General features: G+C 44.4%; 1 protein-coding gene across 2 annotated transcripts in view; it reads left to right on the top strand.

The window, feature by feature from the left end:
* The window catches only part of POLK (DNA polymerase kappa), a 106,536-nt gene that overhangs the window by 26,527 nt on the left and 60,604 nt on the right, over positions 1-19,405 (top strand). The window contains exons 5-6 of one of the 2 annotated variants that reach the window (XM_078781860.1): positions 2,213-2,344; positions 18,626-19,196. In XM_078781860.1, coding sequence (XP_078637986.1) covers positions 2,213-2,344; positions 18,626-19,196 — 703 coding nt within the window. The remainder of the gene's footprint in view (positions 1-2,212; positions 2,345-18,625; positions 19,197-19,405) is intronic. The other variant, XM_078781861.1, reaches the window with a different exon arrangement.

The following is a 19,405-nucleotide window of genomic DNA, read 5'->3' as shown; positions in this document are numbered from 1 at the left end:
GAGCTGCGGATGAAAGCCTTGTATGTGGTGAGGAGCTCAGGTGTGCCAAGGAAGGACTTCGCACGACGGAGGATGCCCAGTCGGCGACTGGCTTTGGAGGCCAGATTTGAAATGTGGTTTTCCCAGGAAAGATCATGGCAGACAGTGAGACCCAAAAGCTTGAGTGACAGAACTTCTTGGAGAGGATTATTCAGAAAGTGGATGGGAAAGTTGTCCAGTCGGTCTTTTCGGAGAGACATCGTAAGAGTGTGAGATTTGTCAAGATTGAAAGACATGTTCCACTTGTTTGCCCAGTCTGTGATTTTGTCCAGGTCTGCAGAGAGTGAGGAGGCTGCAGACTGCCAATCTGAGGGATGAGGAATGGAACGGCAGAGAGTGGAGTCATCAGCAAAGGGATAGAGAGGATTTTCAAGAGAGTCGGAGAGATCATTGTTGAAGACCAGAAAAAGCACAGGGCCCAGAACACAGCCTTGGGGAACTCCAGCCTGAACATGAAGAGGAAATGAGAGAAACCCATTTAGGGCCACACATTGACTACGACTAGAGAGGAAGTCTGCCAGCCATGCGTGGAGATTTCCATGGATACCAAAGGAGGAGAGTTTGGTGAGCAGAGCTGGGTGCCAGACCGTATCGACGGCACATGATATGTCAAGGGAGACAGCTCTAATTTCCTGTTTGGCATTGACGACCTCCATCCATTGTTGAGACAGCAGAAGCAGCATGTCCAGAGTAGAGTGACCTGGTCTGAAACCAAATTGATGATGAGAGATCAAGCCATTGGAGAAGAGGAAAGATTTCATATCCGAAGCAATGATGGATTCCATGACTTTGCTGATGTTCCACCTTCAAAAACCCAAATTATGGAGATAACACCCAACGACACACACACACACACACACACAAACTCACACACACACATGCACTGGGGGGTGTCATGCATCACAAAAATTCTGCCTTGTTGACATACAAAATAAATAGATGATTGCAAAAGTGAAGGACACAGGGGTTGTATAATGTCTGACAGAAGACAGAAGAGACGGGAATATTGGACGGGATATGAAGGTAACTACGGGAGGGATTTGTATGAGCTATATCATTCAGGGGTGTAGGCTTCCTCATGTAAATACCCCTCAAAATAATTTACTGGATGATGACATCATTGGCCTCCAGATCGGGAAAAATAGAGTTAATCAATTCAGAAAAAAACTGTAGGGATGGAATCCCCAAAAAACAACGAAACAATGATCGCAATCCCTAAAAGGATTAAGGTGTTGTATTATGATGGTGTTGTATTCAAATTTCTAAATCCTCAATTTTCATCCGATTGACTTGAAATTTGAATAGGATTTTCAAAGCAGCTAACTGAATTCAACCACCGACTATTTTCGAGATCAACATAGGCCAAAAGGTCAACATAGGCTCATTGTAAAATTGAGACATGGCTCACTGTAAAGAACTCTCCATGTGGAATAACATGTGAATGATGTCACAGGTGCCTCCATTATGACGTCATAATTCGACAAGTACAAAACTCCATCCCATGAAGATGAAATTTCCTGAGGGAAATCTAGGGATAAATTGGTGGAGAAAAAAAAAATGATGACGTCATCGGTCACGTGGTTTGGCCGTCATGTTTGTTTTTACACAAAAGCCTCAAAAACCACTGAAAACATGTCCTGGCAAGGGTCTGCAATCTCCCATTGCTCTTTCTAGCTGTTTTTTTTTGTTCGCCTCCTGTGCCCCCATCACCATTATTTATTAAACCTTTTAAAGTGTTTTGGGAAGCGTTTTGCTTTTTAGCGTTTGCTTTTGCGTTTTGCTTTTTAGCGTTTGCTTTTGCTTTTGCGTTTTGCTTTTTGCTTTTGCCTTTTAGCATTTTGCTTTTGCCTTTTAAACTGTTTTGCTGCATTTTGAACCACGAGATCGCCCTACAGCGTAATCAAATTCCCCGTAAAACCGTCCGCACATGCTCAAACTGCTGTGTGGCTAAATTAATAAATGCCGCCACACTGCAAGGACAAGTAGTCGTGTGAGCGTAAATGCCTACGCTCGGTGTCTTAGGAGGAGTTCATCTTCAACGGTCTCACATCACATGTTATACACACGCACCAAACATTATAATGTAACTTTAATAACTTCATAAATCAGTGGATACCATGTTCCTCTTCTGAACAAAAAGCTAAATTGTGTGTCGCCAATTACTGCGTTGCAGTCCACATCAAACTATGTGGCCAGGAGGTTTGGAGTTCGTGCAGCTATGCCAGGCTTCATAGCGAAGAGACTTTGTCCCGAGCTCACCATTTTGCCCTTGAACTTTAAAAAATATGAAGCTGTCAGCAAAGAGGTGAGTTATTCTGTGTTAATTTTGAATACTTCCTGTTCATGAAGAGTTTGTAATTCTTTTGAAAATCCACATATGTGTAATCTGCATGCAATGACAATTTAACTGCTTGCCCTTTAACACTAATGCTGGGTTTTTCAAGATGCATTGTATTATTATACTGCTCTAATTTATATGTTGGTGATAATGCAAATCGAGGGGATTTGTGCTGCATATAGTACAGTATACAGAGCAATCAGTATATATTTTGTGGGAGTGAAACTTACATTGGGTTGAGGCTTGTTCATTGCACTCTTCTCCTTATTATATTGTACAAATTAAATGTTTCACTTTCTCTTGGAAATGCTTGTATAAATTTACACAGCACACAGTAATTCGTGCTGTGCTGTTCCATGTGTTTTGAACTGAAGACTCGTAAATTGTATGAAGAAGTTATTATTTGTTGCAGTGCGATTGCATTCCGACTGCTTCCCTAGATTCTCAATTCATTAAATAATTCTTCTGAGTCTTTTGATGAGCATTATTGTAGATGTGTATAGGTATATCTAGGTATACAGTATATATGCACAACATGGCCAAAAGTATGTGGACACCCTAACATCACACCCATATGTGCTCATCGAACATCTCATTCCAAAATCATGGGCATTAATATCGAGTTGGTTTCCCCCCCCCCCCCCTCCCTTTGCTGCTATAACAGCTTCCACTCTTCTGGGAAGGCTTTCCAGATATTGGAACATTGCTGCATGGATTTGCTTCTATTCAGCCACAAGAGCATCAGTGAGGTCGGGCAATGATGTTGGGCTATTAGTTCTGGCTCGCAGTTAGTGTTCCAATTCATCCCAAAGGTGTTCGATGGGGTTGAGGTCAGGGCTCTGTGCAGGCCAGTCAAGTTCTTCCACACCGATCTTGACAAACCATTTCTGTATGGACTTCGCTTTGTGCACAGGGGCATTGTCATGCTGAAACAGGAAAGGGCCTTCCCCAAACTGTTGCCACAACGCTGGAAGCACACAATCGTCTAGAATGTCATTGTATGCTGCAGCGTTAAGATTTCACTTCACTGGAACTAAGTGGCCTAGCCCTAACCATGAAAAACAGCCCCAGACCATTATTCCTCCTCAACCAAACTTTACAGTTGGCACTATGCATTCGGACAAGTCGCGTTCTCTTGGCATCCGCCAAACCCAGATTCGTCCGTCAGACTGCCAGATGGTGAAGCGTGATTCATCACTCCAGAGAACGCATTTCCACTGCGCCAGAGTTCAATGGCGGCGAGCATTGCACCACTGCAGTTTGACGCTTGGCATTGCGCATGGTGATCTTAGGCTTGTGTGCGGCAGCTTTGCCATGGCAACCCGTTTCATAAAGCTCCCGATGAACAGTTGTTATGCTGACGTTGCTTCCAGAGGCAATTTGGAACTCAGTATTGAGTGTTGCAACCGAGGACAGATTTTTTTTTTTCGCGCTTCAGCACTCGGCAGCCCCATTCTGTCAGTTTGTGTGGCCTACCACTTCAGAGCTGAGCTGTTGTTGCTCCTAGACGTTTCCACTTCACAATAACAGCACTTACAGTTGACTGGGGCAGTTCTAGCAGGGGAGAAATTTGACGAACTGACTTGTTAGAAAGGTGGCATCCTTTGACGGTGCCCCGTTGAAAGTCACTGAGCTCTTCAGTACGGCCCATTCTACTGCCAATATTCTATATGGAGATTGCATGGCTGTGTGCTTGATTATATATACCTGTCAGCAATGGGTGTGGCTGACACAGCAGAATCCACTGATTAGAAGGTGTGTCCACATACTTTTGGCCATGTAGTGTGTGTGTGTGTGTGTGTGTGTGTGTGTGTGTGTGTGTGTGTGTGTGTGTGTGTGTGTGTGTGTGTGTGTGTGTGTGTGTGTGTGTGTGTGTATATATATTGTTGCGGTTTTGAGAACCCCTCACTTTGTAAATAAATAATCACTTCTTGTAAATATTCCATCATTTAATAAGGTCAAAGGTCGCACCCATAGATAGGCCATATGCAACACGTAGGACACCATAGGACTTTCAGTTATTTCCTTAATATGTGTTTCAGATAAGGCTGTGTTCCCAATAGTTGAATCTGCGTTGCATTAATTAAATAAGATAGGCCCCATTCCGTCCATTTTGCTAGTCTCTCTCTCCAAATTGGGTTACGCGCCTCTGCTCGCCCAGCAGCGTTCGCTGCCTCGCTCCAAACTCCATTACGCACGCGGTCAAGCTTGGAGAAGAAGGGGGCGGAGCGCCAAGAACGAGGCGTGGCCCTGTCCACGAGCCGTCAAGGGCGGAGCCGGTGAGCCCTCGCTATCCAACCATGGCTGAGGTGAGCTCACTGGTGGGCGTGTCTCTATGAAGCGCGCATTGATTTCAAAGCGCGTTATATAAGCGCAAGCGCGAGGACTGCTTTCACAACTGCGCAGGGGACCGTTGCTATTGAGAGAACAGCGCGGAGACGGCGGATGATAAAAACTGCAGACTGCGTGAGCGAGCACATTCTAATAAGAACTGCGCAGGGAACCATCGTTTGATACGAACTGCCGTTTGATACGGACGTGATTAATCGGGAGAGAGAGAGCGTTTGGCACGCTATACGTACGCAGCATTCGAGCCCCTCGCATATGTAAGGTCCGGTCGCATGCCAACGATACGCGAAGCTGCCTGCCGTTCTTCGCCCGCGGAGCCTGGACCGGGGCCGGATCCCATCGCCTGGAGCCATCTGCCTGGACCTTCCTCCCCTACCACTACCATTCCGTGTGAGTCTGTCTGTTTGTCCTGGGGTCGTGATAAGTTAAGACTGTAGAGGTAAGCTTGCCCTGTGTCCTTTTGTTTCTCCTTTCTTGTACATGCTTTCGTTTCCTCTTCTTTGGGTCTTGTAAATAATTAATAAACCCACTCTTTGTTCTTCCCTTACTCTGGTTTCCTCTTGTTCGATCGCCTCCGTCCTTTCTTTCAATTGAGTACCTGTGGCACGATTTGGAAACCGCTCAGGATAGGGTTTAGTTTTATTGTTAACGGCTCAGGCCGCGGATTGCTAACCGCTCGGCAATTTCCATCTTGTCCGTGGTTCGAGCGGGAGTTATTTCCCTGCTTGCGGTCGGGGTTAGTAAGTAGGTATTTGGGACTTCATTGACCAATCACCCTAGCTAATTCCGACCGGGAGGAGCGTCATAATTTCCAGGATTGGGGGACGGCCAGCTTAAAAGACAAGGGGATTAACCCCCCCTTGATAAGGGGAGCGCCGAACCCCAAATCCGCAACAATATATATATATATATACTGAAACGCAAAAGAAACTTACCACTTGTTTGAAATGTAATAAAATTGTAACAGTTCAAAATAAAACAAACCAACAATTGCTAATTGAAACATTGGCATTTTATTGATGACATGTCAAGTTTTTGACCAAGATACACCATCTCATCAGTTTGTTCTACAGTACAGAACAGCACAGGGTGCAATGTCAGTCCCCTTTCAATAGCGTGTGTGGCCACCATTGTTTTGGATACAGGCAGTGCATCGTCGGCGTATACTGCCTACCAGTCTTTGGATGGATTGCTGCTGGATTCTGTCCCACTCAGTCCTCAATGTCTGAAGCAGCTCTGCCCGTGTCCTGGCCCTGCCAACTACGCGTCTCCCAAGCTCATCCCACAGGTGCTCTGTGGGATTCAGGTCAGGGGAGAGCGCAGGCCACTGCATGGTGTTGATGTTCTCGCCTTGGAGAAATGCAGTGGTAAAGCGAGCAGCATGGGGACGAGCGTTGTCATGCTGAAAGGTTCTCAGTTCTGGGTGGTCTAGCAGGAATGGCAGCAGATGAGGTCGCAGGATGTTATCCACATACCGCTGGGCGTTAAGATTCCCATCCACAACCACCAGTGGCGTCATGTACCAGCCTGATATGGCGGCCCACACCATCACACTTGGGCCACCCCACCTGTTGGCTTGACGCACGCAACAATCGGCATATCGCTCGCCAGTTCTTCTCCAGACACGCTCACGCCCATCAGGACTGTCCACACAGAACCTTGACTCATCGCTGCAAGCGACCTCGTTCCACTGCGCCAAGGTCCACCGCTGATGCTGCTGGCACCATCTCTTTCGGTTGCGGTGATGGGCAGCCGTCATCACGGGGCCTCTGTATGGTCTTCTGGCAGTCACACCATAGTCATGCAGTCGTCTTCATGCAGTATCATTGGAGATCCTTGCGTTTGCATGCCCCGGAGTTTCTGCCGCAGTGCGGGATGCTGGACGGAATCGATCCCGCAGGTGACTTCGGACCATCTGTCTGTCCTGCCTTGCAGTGGTGACTCTTGGCCTCCCTGATCGAGGTCTGTCATCTGCAGAGTTGTGGAGGGTGTCTCTGTCCACCAGGGCCGATATCGTCTGGTGTGAACAGCCAAGGCGACGTGCCACCTCACGGTAGCTCAGTCCCCCTTGCAGCATGCCCAGGGCACGCTGCCGTTGATCCCTTGACAATCGTGGCATGTTGATTGAAATGCCCATTTTGCACTGGCCTTTTTAAAGCCAATATCAAGACATCACGTGCAGCTCATTAAAATCATCCCGTACCCCTTGGCTAATCACTGACAGTCAAAACGGCTGTTCAACAGCTGTGCTATGAAGTGACCATTGAAGGTTCAAGTGACCATCCGTGACCGTTTTGTCTGACAGTGAGGACCATGTCACTGATTGTCCACAAATAAGTTCACACATTTACTACACGCAGTGTTATTGTTGATATTTAAAGGTTTCAAAGGTGGTAAGTTTCTCTTGCGTTTCAGTATATATATATATATATATGCAGACTTGGCATTTAATATGGAATTTTTTTTTGTGGGGGTGAACTTACTTTTCAAGATGACTTAGAACCAAAAGTTCATTGGAATTATGTTGAAATTATTCTAGATCTTGTTAATGTGACCTTTAAAAGAAACAAAAACCACATTTGACATTTCGAAGCAAATAAATTGATCCTTGAAAGTGATGTAAACTGATATCGAACTCAATTCACGGACAGTACTGTATTGAACTTCTGTGCGTTTTCCAGAAGTATCTCTTTATTTTGCACATTAGCCAAGAATTTTTTTTAACAAAAACAAAAGTTAAATTTCGACTGGGATTACGGACAGTAAAATTACAGTTTAGTATTTCGGGTAACCCCCACGAGCATTCAGGAGAGCACGTACACGTTGACGTATGCTGTTCATGAGATTTGCCAAGGTTTGGACAGGAATCGCTTGCCATGCAGTTACAATAGCCTGCTGCAATTCACGCACAGAGGCAGGCTGCTGGTCCAAGTTGTCGATTTGACGCGTTAATTCTGCCCACATGTTCTCTATCGGATTCATATCCGGGGACATGGCAGGCCACTCCATATGCTCTACACCACGGTCAGCAAGAAAGTGTTGGATCATGCGAGCACGATGAGCCCGTGTATTGTCATCCTGGAAGACAAAGTTTCCTCGAAAGGCTGCACGAACAAATTGAAGCAATGTTTCTTCCAGAATGGCCCTGTGCTTGAACTGGTTCAGGTTTCCATTCAGAACAACCAGATAAGTTTTGCCCCCTGCATGAAAAGCAGCCCAAACGGTCACCCCACCACCTCCAGCTTGGACTCTTGGCACTATATAATCTTCGTTGTAGGCTTCATGCACTTGTCTGCACACTCGGACGTGGCCATATTGACGATAGACCAGAAATCTAGACTTGTCACTGAAGATCACGTGATTCCAGTGTCCTGGCTGCCATTGACTGTGCTCTCTGGCCCACTGCAATCGGCGCTGGCGGTGTTGTCTGGTCAGACGTGGCTTTCTCAGGGGACGCCTGGCACGATAGCCTGCTTGAACCAGTCGTTGGTTGACTCGCCTTCTGGATACAGGCACATTTGTCAGTTGCTGCCACTCAGCCCTAAGCCGATTAGCTGACTTGGTACGGCCATTGCGGACTAACCGGTGCAGCTGGCGATCATCCCTCCTTGTGGTTCTGCGGGGACGTCCTGGCCTCAGTATTGGAGGAAGGACACCCCTCTGAGCATTTCGTTTCAGGATCTTTGACACCTGACCTTGAGTGATGCCATACTGCCGAACAATAGCACGCTGTTTCATGCCGGAATTTCTTAAAGCCACCACTAAATGACAAACAGCATTGTCGAGTTGACGGACCATCTCCAGGGGAAGCGGCAATAACTTTTGTAGACGTGCAGCAGTTGTTTTCCACGAATACAGAACGCAACAACCCTTATATACCCGATTGTGAAGCCAATCGTCAAATGTACCTGTCCGTACATTTTGTCACGCCACCTGTGATATAATCCTTATATTGACTTCTTGCTGCTTATAGCAAGAAATCCTTATATTGACTGATATAATCCTTATATTGACAGACAATCAGTGACATGGTTCTTTTAACAAAGAAATGACCGAAGCGTAAAATAAACTCACCAGATTGATATACCGAGTTCAGAAAGTAAACCCAAGTCAAGAAAAAAAAAAAATTCCATATTAAATGCCAAGTCTGTATATATGTCGGGCGGAGAACCAGGTTCCACAACTTGAGTTCAGGGAATAACAAGCATTTATTGAAAGACCAATTACACAGCGCTGTGGAGGGTGAAAGGGGCATACAATTCAATTGAACAGCATGGACCCAGACACTCCTGGGTTCCTTACAGAAAGTCCCTCCTTATATACTTGCAGAGTGTGATAAGGATCTCCGCTGACTTTGGCAAGCTTCATCATGGTGGAACTAAGAGACAGAGCGGGCCTCCTCAGTCTCCCACCTTTGTCCCATCTTATTTGGCATGAGCCAAGGGAAGGATGTGGGAGAAGGAGCATAGAGACATTCCAAAGACTTATCTTCTCATGCCGGCTTTTGGTCAAGGACAGAAAGACGTGTTTTCGCGAGGGAGTGTATCTCTGTTACACTTGGACAGTAAAGCATAATTCAAAGCAAGAGGGATCATAGGAAGCTTAATCCTATTTCTTTTAAAAGCAAACACTGATTAAATGCAAGCAATAATTAGATAAGGCATAACTAAATGCATGATCTCGACATATATATATACAGACTTGGCATTTAATATGGATTTTTTTTTTCTTGACTTCGGTTTACTTTCTGAACTCAGTATATCAATCTGGTGAGTTTCTTTTACCCTTCGGTGATGTCTTTGTTGAAAGAACCATGTCACTGATTGTCTTTCGCAGCAAGAAGTCAATAACAGGATTATATCACAGGTGGCATGACAAAATGTAAGGACAGGTACATTTGACGATTGGCTTCACAATCGGGTATATAAGGGTTGTTGCGTTCTGTATTAGTGGAAAACAACTGCTGCACGTCTGCAAAAGTTATTGCCACTTCCTCTGGAGATGGTCCGTCAACTTGACAATGCTGTTTGTCATGGAGTGGTGGCTTTACGAAACTCTGGCATGAAACAGCGTGCTATTGCTCGGCAGTATGGCATCACTCAAGGTCAGGTGTCAAAGTTCCTGAAACGAAATGCTCAGAGGGGTGTCCCTAGTCCAATACCGAGGCCAGGACATCCACGCAGAACCACAAGGAGAGATGATCGCCAGCTGCACCGGTTAGTCTGCAATGGCCGTACCAAGTCAGCTAATCGGCTTAGGGCTGAGTGGCAGCAACTGACAAATGTGCCTGTATCCAGAAGGCTAGTCAACCAACAACTAGTTCAAGCAGGCTATCGTGGCAGGCGTCCCCTGAGAAAGCCACGCCTGACCAGACAACACAGCCAGCGCCGATTGCCGTGGGCCAGAGAGCACCGTCAATGGCAGCCAGGACACTGGAATCACGTGACCTTCAGTGACGAGTCTAGATTTCTGGTCTATCGTCAAGATGGCCGCGTCCAAGTGCGCAGCCAAGTGCATGAAGCCCACAACGAAGATTGTATAGTGCCAAGAGTCCAAGCTGGAGGTGGTGGGGTGACCGTTTGGGCTGCTTTTCATGCAGGGGGCAAAACTGACCTGGTTGTTCTGAATGGAAACCTGACCCAGTTCAAGTACAGGGTCATTCAGGAAGAAACATTGCTTCCATTTGCTTGTGCAGCCTTTCCAGGAAACTTTGTCTTCCAAGATGACAATGCACGGCCTCATCGTGCTCGCATGATCCAACACTTTCTTGCTGACCATGGCAAGGAATTCAATAACGATACTTAGGGGAAGCGGCAAGTTGACTTTTTCAACATATTTCAACATACAGCTATTTGATCTTCATTTCAACAATATTGATAGATAAAGGTGATATAATATAACAAATATCATGAAACATTTACATTTTGTAGTCCATTGTATAATTTAAATAAACATAAATGCAAATTTTGCATGTGGAAAAAGTAAGTACACCCCTACATTTATCACTACTTCAAATACCTAAAATTAGGATCAGGTGCACCAGCTCAGGTGCAAATGATTAGAACATCGTTAGAGAGGATCTTGGAGGAACCTGTCTTATTTAAACCTCAGACATTTAGATTGGTTTGCTCTTTGTTGTTGAAGTGTGTGGCGTCACCATGCCGAGATCAAAAGAGCTCTCTGAGGCCTTCAGAAAGAAGGTTATAGATGCCTACGAGTCTTGGAAGGGATTTAAAAAGATCTCCAAACAATTTGAAATCAATCATTCGACTGTCCGGAAGATCATCTGCAAGTGGAGAAGATTCCAAACAACTGCCAACTTGTTCAGGCCAGGCCGCCCCAGCAAGTTCAGGCCAAAAGAGCAGACCGCAAGATGCTGAAAGAAGTCTCTAAGAACCCCAGAATGTCATCATGGGACCTCCAGGTAGCTCTTGCCACTGTTGATGTCAAAGTGCACGAGTCTACCATTAGAAAGGCTGCACAAATTTGATCTACATGGGAGGTGTGCCAGAAGGAAACCTTTGCTGTCCAGAAATAACATCAGGGCAAGACTAAAGTTTGCCAATGAACACCTAGGCAAAGACCAGCACTTCTGGAACAATGTGCTCTGGACAGATGAGTCAAAGGTAGAGCTATTTGGCCACAGTACCAGAAGACATGTTTGGCGAAAACCAAAGACAGCATTTGACCACAAGAACCTGATACCAACTGTAAAGCATGGTGGTGGAAATATTATTAGGCCATGGGCCACATATGGTCCACGAGCATCCCCCCCACCTCTAAACCAAACCAACTTTTTTTGAAGCCCAGAGGCATACTAAACACGATTCCAAATGTTACCAAGAAAAATTTAGGGATGCAATGCCCATTTCGGCTCAACAAAGTAGGGTACCCTCATAATTATGCCGACGCTCTCCGACGTCGACCGAACTTTGACTACTGATTATAATCTTCCACCAGAGGCCTCAAATAGCTCCTATTTCAATATATGATATACCAAATGAAAGATTATGAGCTGTTCTTTTTGAATATGTGGTAAATGAAACTATTGGGACAACTAGTTAAATAAACAGCTCTGCGGAACACAATAATTCAACCCGCGACTGCTTCTTCAATGAAATATTGGTATTTATTTCACAATCAGATTTTTTAACATTTATTTACATGGAAACTTTTCAATGTTGTATTAATCTCTTCATCGTGTATTACATTTGCTTTCAGGCGATACCTTCATATTTTTTCTAACAAGAGCCAATCTGAAATAACAGCCATTTGAATGTTTTAGATTCAACGTTGTGGAACGTTAACATGCACTATATTGAATCCAGTTATGCAGGCAATACCCATCGGCATGATCCCGTAATGTTTTTATATGCATTGTAATTAATTGATTCACTTTTTAGATCACAAGAAAAATTGTCACTAGCTAGCAAAATCCAAATTTGCCACCAAAAGTGACATGACAGTGCCCTCTCCTACAACTATGGGGATTGTCACTAAAAGAAATGAATATGTAACCCATGCCTATTTTAGTTGCATTTCAGATTCATTTTCCACAAATGAATGTTTTAAATACATAGTTAAGATCTCTCCTCAATATGGAAGAAAACAGGTAACAACCATTTGAATTAATTAAGTTTAACTGCTGTCAATTTACATATTTAAGTTTTCTATTTGCAGATTATACTAATTATAAATAATGGATATCTTGATATATGGATAAATAACCCCTGTTATTAACTTAAGCAAAATAGTAACTGCTTTTTTAATTCTTATTTTATGTGTACTTTCAGATGCGAGTAGGACTTAGACTGCGATGCTGACATCTATACTTGGAGAACCGTGCATCTAACCATGGCTTCGACATCCCACAAGAAGCGAAAGCATTGTACATCTGACACGGAACCCATTTGCATCATACACGTACCAGGGCTGAAGTATGGACCAATACAGCTGATGACGAATGTAAAGGATCCGGAACTGAAGATGGAAAAGTTGAAGGAGATCAAGCGTAGAAGAATGGCTGAACCTCAAGATTCACCCTATCGACTTGAAGAATCATGCAGAAAACTACCTGACATTATTAAAGAAGTGCATGGTTTTCACCGGGAATGCTATCAACGTTTTACGATGAATCTGAACCGCTTAAAAGAAGCAGAAACATCATCTTTGCCAGAATCCCGATCAACCCGCCGATCATCTAGTGATCACATTATCTTCCATGCTGATTGTATCTTCTGCAGATCAGAAGCAAGAAAGAAAGTAAAAATCCAAGGCAGCTGGACAACCGAAGGCCTCATAGACTTTGAACGGGAAGGCTGGAAACATGTCATTGATGTAGCAGAGGTGCGAAATGATGAAACTCTCCTTTTACGCATCAGGGGGCATGACCTCTTTGCATGTGAAGCAAAGTTTCACAGGTCATGTCGAAACAGATACACACAGAACCCTGAAAAATGGCGAAGTGATCGACTTGATGAACAAGAGAGACAGCGTGAAGTAGAAAAAGCTCACCAGATGGCAATGGCAGAAGTGACAAAAGTGGTTGACAAAGAAATTATTGCTGAGAAGAAAATTATGAAGCTATCTGTCTTGCTGAAGGTCTACACCAATAGGCTTCAGGACAGTCCACACCCGAATCCCAACTTCAGGAGCACCAACCTCAAGAAGAAGCTCGAGAAATATGATGCTTACCAAAGGAGCCTGGGATTTTGTCAAATGGGAGATTTCCAATCATACTTGGTATACAATACTCAAATTAATGTCGATTCAGCTGTTCGAAAAGCCTATCAATTAGCTTCAGAAGACACAGTTGCACTTGTCGGCACACAAATGCACCAGTCAATACAAGAGGCATACAATAACTCTACAGAGGTCAAATGGCCACCAACAGCTCAAGACCTTACCAACAACCAGATAGTAATTCCAGCAGAAATTGAACGTTTCTTACTCTTAGGAGAGGTGTTGGGAACAAATTGATCATCAAAGGAGGAGCGACCAAGAAGCCTCCAGACTGGAAACAGTTCCTGTCAAATGACGAGAACAAACTTCAATTTATCCAGATGTTGCTCAGGTTGTGGAGAACGGATGAGTATGCCTCAAAGCTTCATGGACGAAACGTGATACTGATATGTGATGGGGTGCCACATAAGCTGACATCTGAAGATGGGACAACAACTTCATCACACTTATTAGATTTGATGACCTCATCACAAGAAGAAACAGACTCGAGGATTATACTCTACTGTGAGTATGCTCAAAGCAAGAACTTCAACTATGTGCGAGTGAAAAGTCCTGACACAGACGTCTTCTTCATTCTATTGCACTATGCACACCGACTGGCTGATATCACAGTCCTCTTTGACACAGGAACAGGGAATAAAAAGAAGCTGATCAATATCTCAGAACTGGCCCATAACTACTCCCACGAATACTGCACGGCTCTCATGGCTCTGCATGCCTTTTGCGGCTGTGATACAACAAGTGCATTCAGAGGGATAGGAAAAGTAAAGCCTATGAAAACACTGCTGAAAATCCCTCGATATGTTCCAGTGTTGGCACAGCTGGGTGATACTTGGGACATTCCTTCACAGCTTCTGGATGACCTTGAAGCCTTCACATGTGCCATCTATGGTAGACCAAGGGTTTTAAAAGTGGATGACCTGCGACTCCTCAGGATAAATGAGCTATGTGCTCGTGATGAGATACTAACGCCTTCACAAAACATCGACATGGCCACTTTACCTCCCTGTAGAAGAAGCTTGCTTCAGCACATTGCGCGAGTCAACTATCAAGTGGGAATCTGGAAACGAGCACATATCCCTAAACCTGATGTTCCGCTGGCACACAATGGCCACGGATGGACACAAACAGACGAGCATCTCGAACCTCTGTGGTATGACGGAACTATGTTGCCTGCACAACTCTCGGATCTAGCCCGTACCGTTGCTCCTGGTACAGTCAACGACGACGATAACGACGACGACGACGATGATGATGATGATGCATTCATGGCTGAGAACAGTACCCTGGATGGAGATGAAACAGACAGTGACATAGAATGAACACTAAATCATGTTTATCCATGTTTCAAATTTGTCTATAATGTAATTGATTAACCAGATGTGTTCCTGTGTTTTATGTTATATTTGATATGTATAATTCAAAATGAAATGTCTGTGTGTCTGTGACCGCCGATGGCTGTGGGCACCACACCCGGGCAAACGGCTTATTGGTGGGTGTGTGTGTGTGTGTGTGTGGGTGTGTGTGTGTGTAGGTGTGTGTGTTTAGGGGTGTGTGTGTGTGTGGTTTTTTTAGTATTGTGTGTGTAACAAACATGTTTAGCAGAATATGTGTACATTCTCTTTGTCAAAGCTTTGAGGGTTAAGCGATTTTTGGCACTATGTGATGGCCATATTGGATAGAGTCACAACTATTGATTAAAATAAATAAACATGTTTGCTTAGTATCTTGTATTCTCAACAAAAGAAATTTAAAATCAGTTTAGTATATATGCATATAAAAACGTTATGTAATATAGGTATTGCTGTGCAACTGGATTGTTAATATAGTACATGTTAACGTTCCAAAACGTTGAATCTAAAACATTCAAATGGCTGTTATTTCAGATTGGCTCTTGTTAGAAAAAATATGAAGGTATCGCCTGAAAGCAAATGTAATACACGATGAAGAGATTAATACAACATTGAAAAGTTTCCATGTAAATAAATGTTAAAAAATCTGATTGTGAAATAAATACCAATATTTCATTGAAGAAGCAGTCGTGGGTTGAATTATTGTGTTCCGCAGAGCTGTTTATTTAACTAGTTGTCCCAATAGTTTCATTTACCACATATTCAAAAAGAACAGCTCATAATCTTTCATTTGGTATATCATATATTGAAATAGGAGCTATTTGAGGCCTCTGGTGGAAGATTATAATCAGTAGTCAAAGTTCGGTCGACGTCGGAGAGCGTCGGCATAATTATGAGGGTACCCTACTTTGTTGAGCCGAAATGGGCATTGCATCCCTAAATTTTTCTTGGTAACATTTGGAATCGTGTTTAGTATGCCTCTGGGCTTCAAAAAAAGTTGGTTTGGTTTAGAGGTGGGGGGGATGCTCGTGGACCATATGTGGCCCATGGCCTATATGGTTTGGGGCAGCTTTGCTGCATCAGGGCCTGGGCAGCTCACCATCATAGAATCCACAATGAATTATTCATTGTACCAGGTGGTGCTTGAGGATAATGTGAGGCCATCTGTCGGAAAGTTGAAGCTCAACCGAAGGTGGACCTTGCACCATGACGACGACCCTCAACATACCAGTAAATCCACCAAGGAATGGCTGAAAAGAAAGAAATGGAGGGTTCTGGAACGGCCAAGTCAAAGCCCGGATCTAAATCCCATCGAGATGTTGTGGGGGAATTTGAAACGAGGTGTGCATGCAAGAAACCCCTCAAACATCGTTCAGCTGAAAGAATTCTGCATGGAGGAGTGGGCAAAAATTTCTCCCAGTCGATGTCAGAGACTGGTAGACAGTTATAAGAAACGCCTACTTGAGGTTGTTTCTGCCAAAGGGGGCAATACCACCTATTTGAGCCAAGGGTGTACTTACTTTTTCCACATGCGAAATTTGCATTTATGTTTATTTAAATTATACAATGGACTATAAAATGTAAATGTTTCATGATATTTGTTATATTATATCACCTTTATCTATCAATATTGTTGAAATGAAGATCAAATAGCTGTATGTTGAAATATGTTGAAAAAGTCAAAACTTTTCATGGGGTGTACTTACTTTTTGACGTGACTGTATTATATATGTATGTGTATATATTGTCACGCAACCGCTTTTGATTAATATCAGGCGGTCACGGATGCCGATTGCGAAGGTCTTAGCCCCCGAGGCGAAAACTCAATGGCGGATTCCAAAACCAAAAGCTACCCCAAGCGCGCGGGATGGAGCGGATCGGCGAGACCCCTTGCAGTCTTATCTATTAAATTAATCACCCGGAAAACTGCATTCAAGTATGTACAGCAAATAATATTAGGGTTTATTAAATGAAAAGCAAGGACAGGAAAAGCATGTGCCGGTAATGAAATATCCTAAATCGGGATCCCACACACCAGATATCAAATACAAACGAGGGAATCTGAATTAAGGAAAAGAACACGTCATGTACTGGTGAACGCGCAACTCGGTCTCATCTGGTCTTTGTCGTTGGCTTTGGCCGCCGTCCAACACGTGGCTCCTTTCGTCCCACGGCACGCCTCGCTCCAAGTTCCAAAGCACCGAGCACCAAGCACCGATCACCACGAGGTCGACCCTCGTACACGGTCGACAAGCCAACTCGGATCTCACCGGGACGGCCAACTCAGGCCGTGAATCTTCCAGGAATCTGCCAGGAATCTGCTAGAAATCTCACTGGAATCTGCGAGCCAATGCAACCAGGGATCTCACGAAACTGCCAGGGCCAGGAATCTCATGAGTGCGCAACTGCTCAACTCGTCCGTAACTCACTCGGGATCCAACTCACAACTCTCGATCCAACTGCTTTCTCAACTCCCACTCACACCGGGACTCAACTCTGCGCACGAAAAGTCCAACTCACAACTGCCCGAAATGGCGTTCGGCACTCGCTAATATCTGCCGGCCCGTGATGTCAGCCTTGGCGGGCTGCCAACCAATCAGAGCCTCGTAACTTCCCGCCCTCTGTCGACCCGCTTCGCGCCTCCCGCGTCCATTCGCGCCAAACGAGCACAGCCCTCCTGGGCGTGGTACTCAAGGTGGATAGGCCTGTCCGGAGGTGTAGGTGGCGGCGGCCATTATCGGCGGTGTCCTGGCCTTGTCTCTTCCCAAGTCATGTCAGGGGAGGGCGTTACTTAGTGTTGTACTAAAGGTCCTAACTAATGTCTAAGTGGTGTGCAGTGCCAAAAGGGACAAAGGTTTGGCTAACCAGGTGAGACATACCAGGGCGCTACTCCTTAATCCCTACACTACTTATCACTCGAACCTCCTGGTAGATTCACAATTATACATCTTAACCGACAAAACGCCTACACATGAACTTATTACAGGGTAGTTTTCCTTACCGCGACACCTCAAAGCATGTTACCTACGCAGCTCTATCTGCTCTACATATCACTACCCGCCAGACATAACAATATTATATGTGTGTATATGTGTGTGTGTTTAAGTATGTGTGTGTGTGTGTGTGTGTGTGTGTGTGTGTGTGTGTGTGTGTGTGTGTGTGTGTGTGTGTGTGTGTGTGTGTGTGTGTGTGTGTGTGTGTGTGTATTGTTAATGTCAGGCTTCGTTCCTGTAACTACAGTGCAGTGACTGATCTTTATTTTGATTATGTTCGTGTGACTAAAAAAAATTCACTGCAACGCATCCCGTCATTATCGCACTATGTATATGGGAAACCGTATCCGAATGACATAGGTTCTCATAACGTCGCAGTTTTTAGTAACGTATGCATGGCGTAAATCGGCAACTTGCTGTATTCCAAATGAACCATAGTTCAGTCGCGGTTTTTTTCTTACCTCTAAAGAATTGAATGATTCTTAAGTCAATTCATCATTTTCTAAGCCTGGCAAAAGTTTGCAATTTTGTATAATACCATGCCATATGGAACAGGAATTGGTTGTGGACTGGATAAAATCTTGTTGCAATGCCTTTTCTTGTGTCGGTTTGATTTTCATGGCTGCTCTGGGCAGAAATTTGCACACCCTGTGACTGAGTTGGGATCTTTCCAGGATTGTTACTTAGTTATTAAAACCTTCATGATCTGTCATGAGCACCCCAATTCTCTGTCAATAATCTGGGTCTCCTTGTCTTATGCGGTCATTGACTTTCGTGTCTATTTTTTCTGTTTGGCTGTCCTCCTGGTGCAGGTGTGTGAAATATTTGCAGAGTATGATCCAAGGTATGTTCGCATGAGTTTAGATGAGGCATACCTTGATATCACACAACACCTGAAAGATCGAGATACATGGCCGAAAGAGAGGAGGACGTTTGCCTCTAGTTCAATCTTATCCAGAGGCTGTGATAAGGGCACTGAAGGTGCACATTTGCAAGTTGTTGAAGTAAAACTGGAGCAGGAAAGGGAAGGAGAAATGCATGATGATACAGAACCTGCTCTAAACTACGTGAAACAACTGGTGCCCACTGCAAAGGGAAGTGTTGAAGAGAGCTGCATGGAATCAAATTCTGAACACATCACCAATGAGCATGAGAGCCACGTCCCTTTGAATTGCTCGCCAGAGCTGTTTGATGACGTGCCTACTCAGGAGGAATCGAGCTGCGCTGAACTCAGGCTTGACTCACCTTTGACGCTTGATTGCTTCGCAAATTCACATGAAAAGGCAGCCACAGCAAGCGTGACTTTTGGGCTGTCAGCAGATGAGGTTGTGAAAGAAATCCGCTTCCGCATTGAGCAGAAAACAAGACTGACAGCCAGTGCAGGTGAGTAAAGGGAATGCTTTTCATCATGATTCTATTTGTAATCAGCGTACTTCATAAGGTGCTCTATTCAAAGCGAAAACGTGCATGGCATTACAAGGCTCATCCTGAAAGTTTTATCCTCATGTTATCTTTAATTAAAGCTGCAATATCTATGGATCACATATGGAATGGAAACATCCGGTTAAATCGAACGAGATAAATCTCATGCC

The sequence above is a fragment of the Myxine glutinosa genome, chromosome 7 (genome assembly GCF_964187855.1).
Source record: "Myxine glutinosa chromosome 7, kmMyxGlut1.1, whole genome shotgun sequence".
NCBI classification, from domain to species: Eukaryota; Metazoa; Chordata; class Myxini; order Myxiniformes; family Myxinidae; genus Myxine; species Myxine glutinosa.
This window is presented reverse-complemented; position numbering and strand designations above follow the sequence as displayed.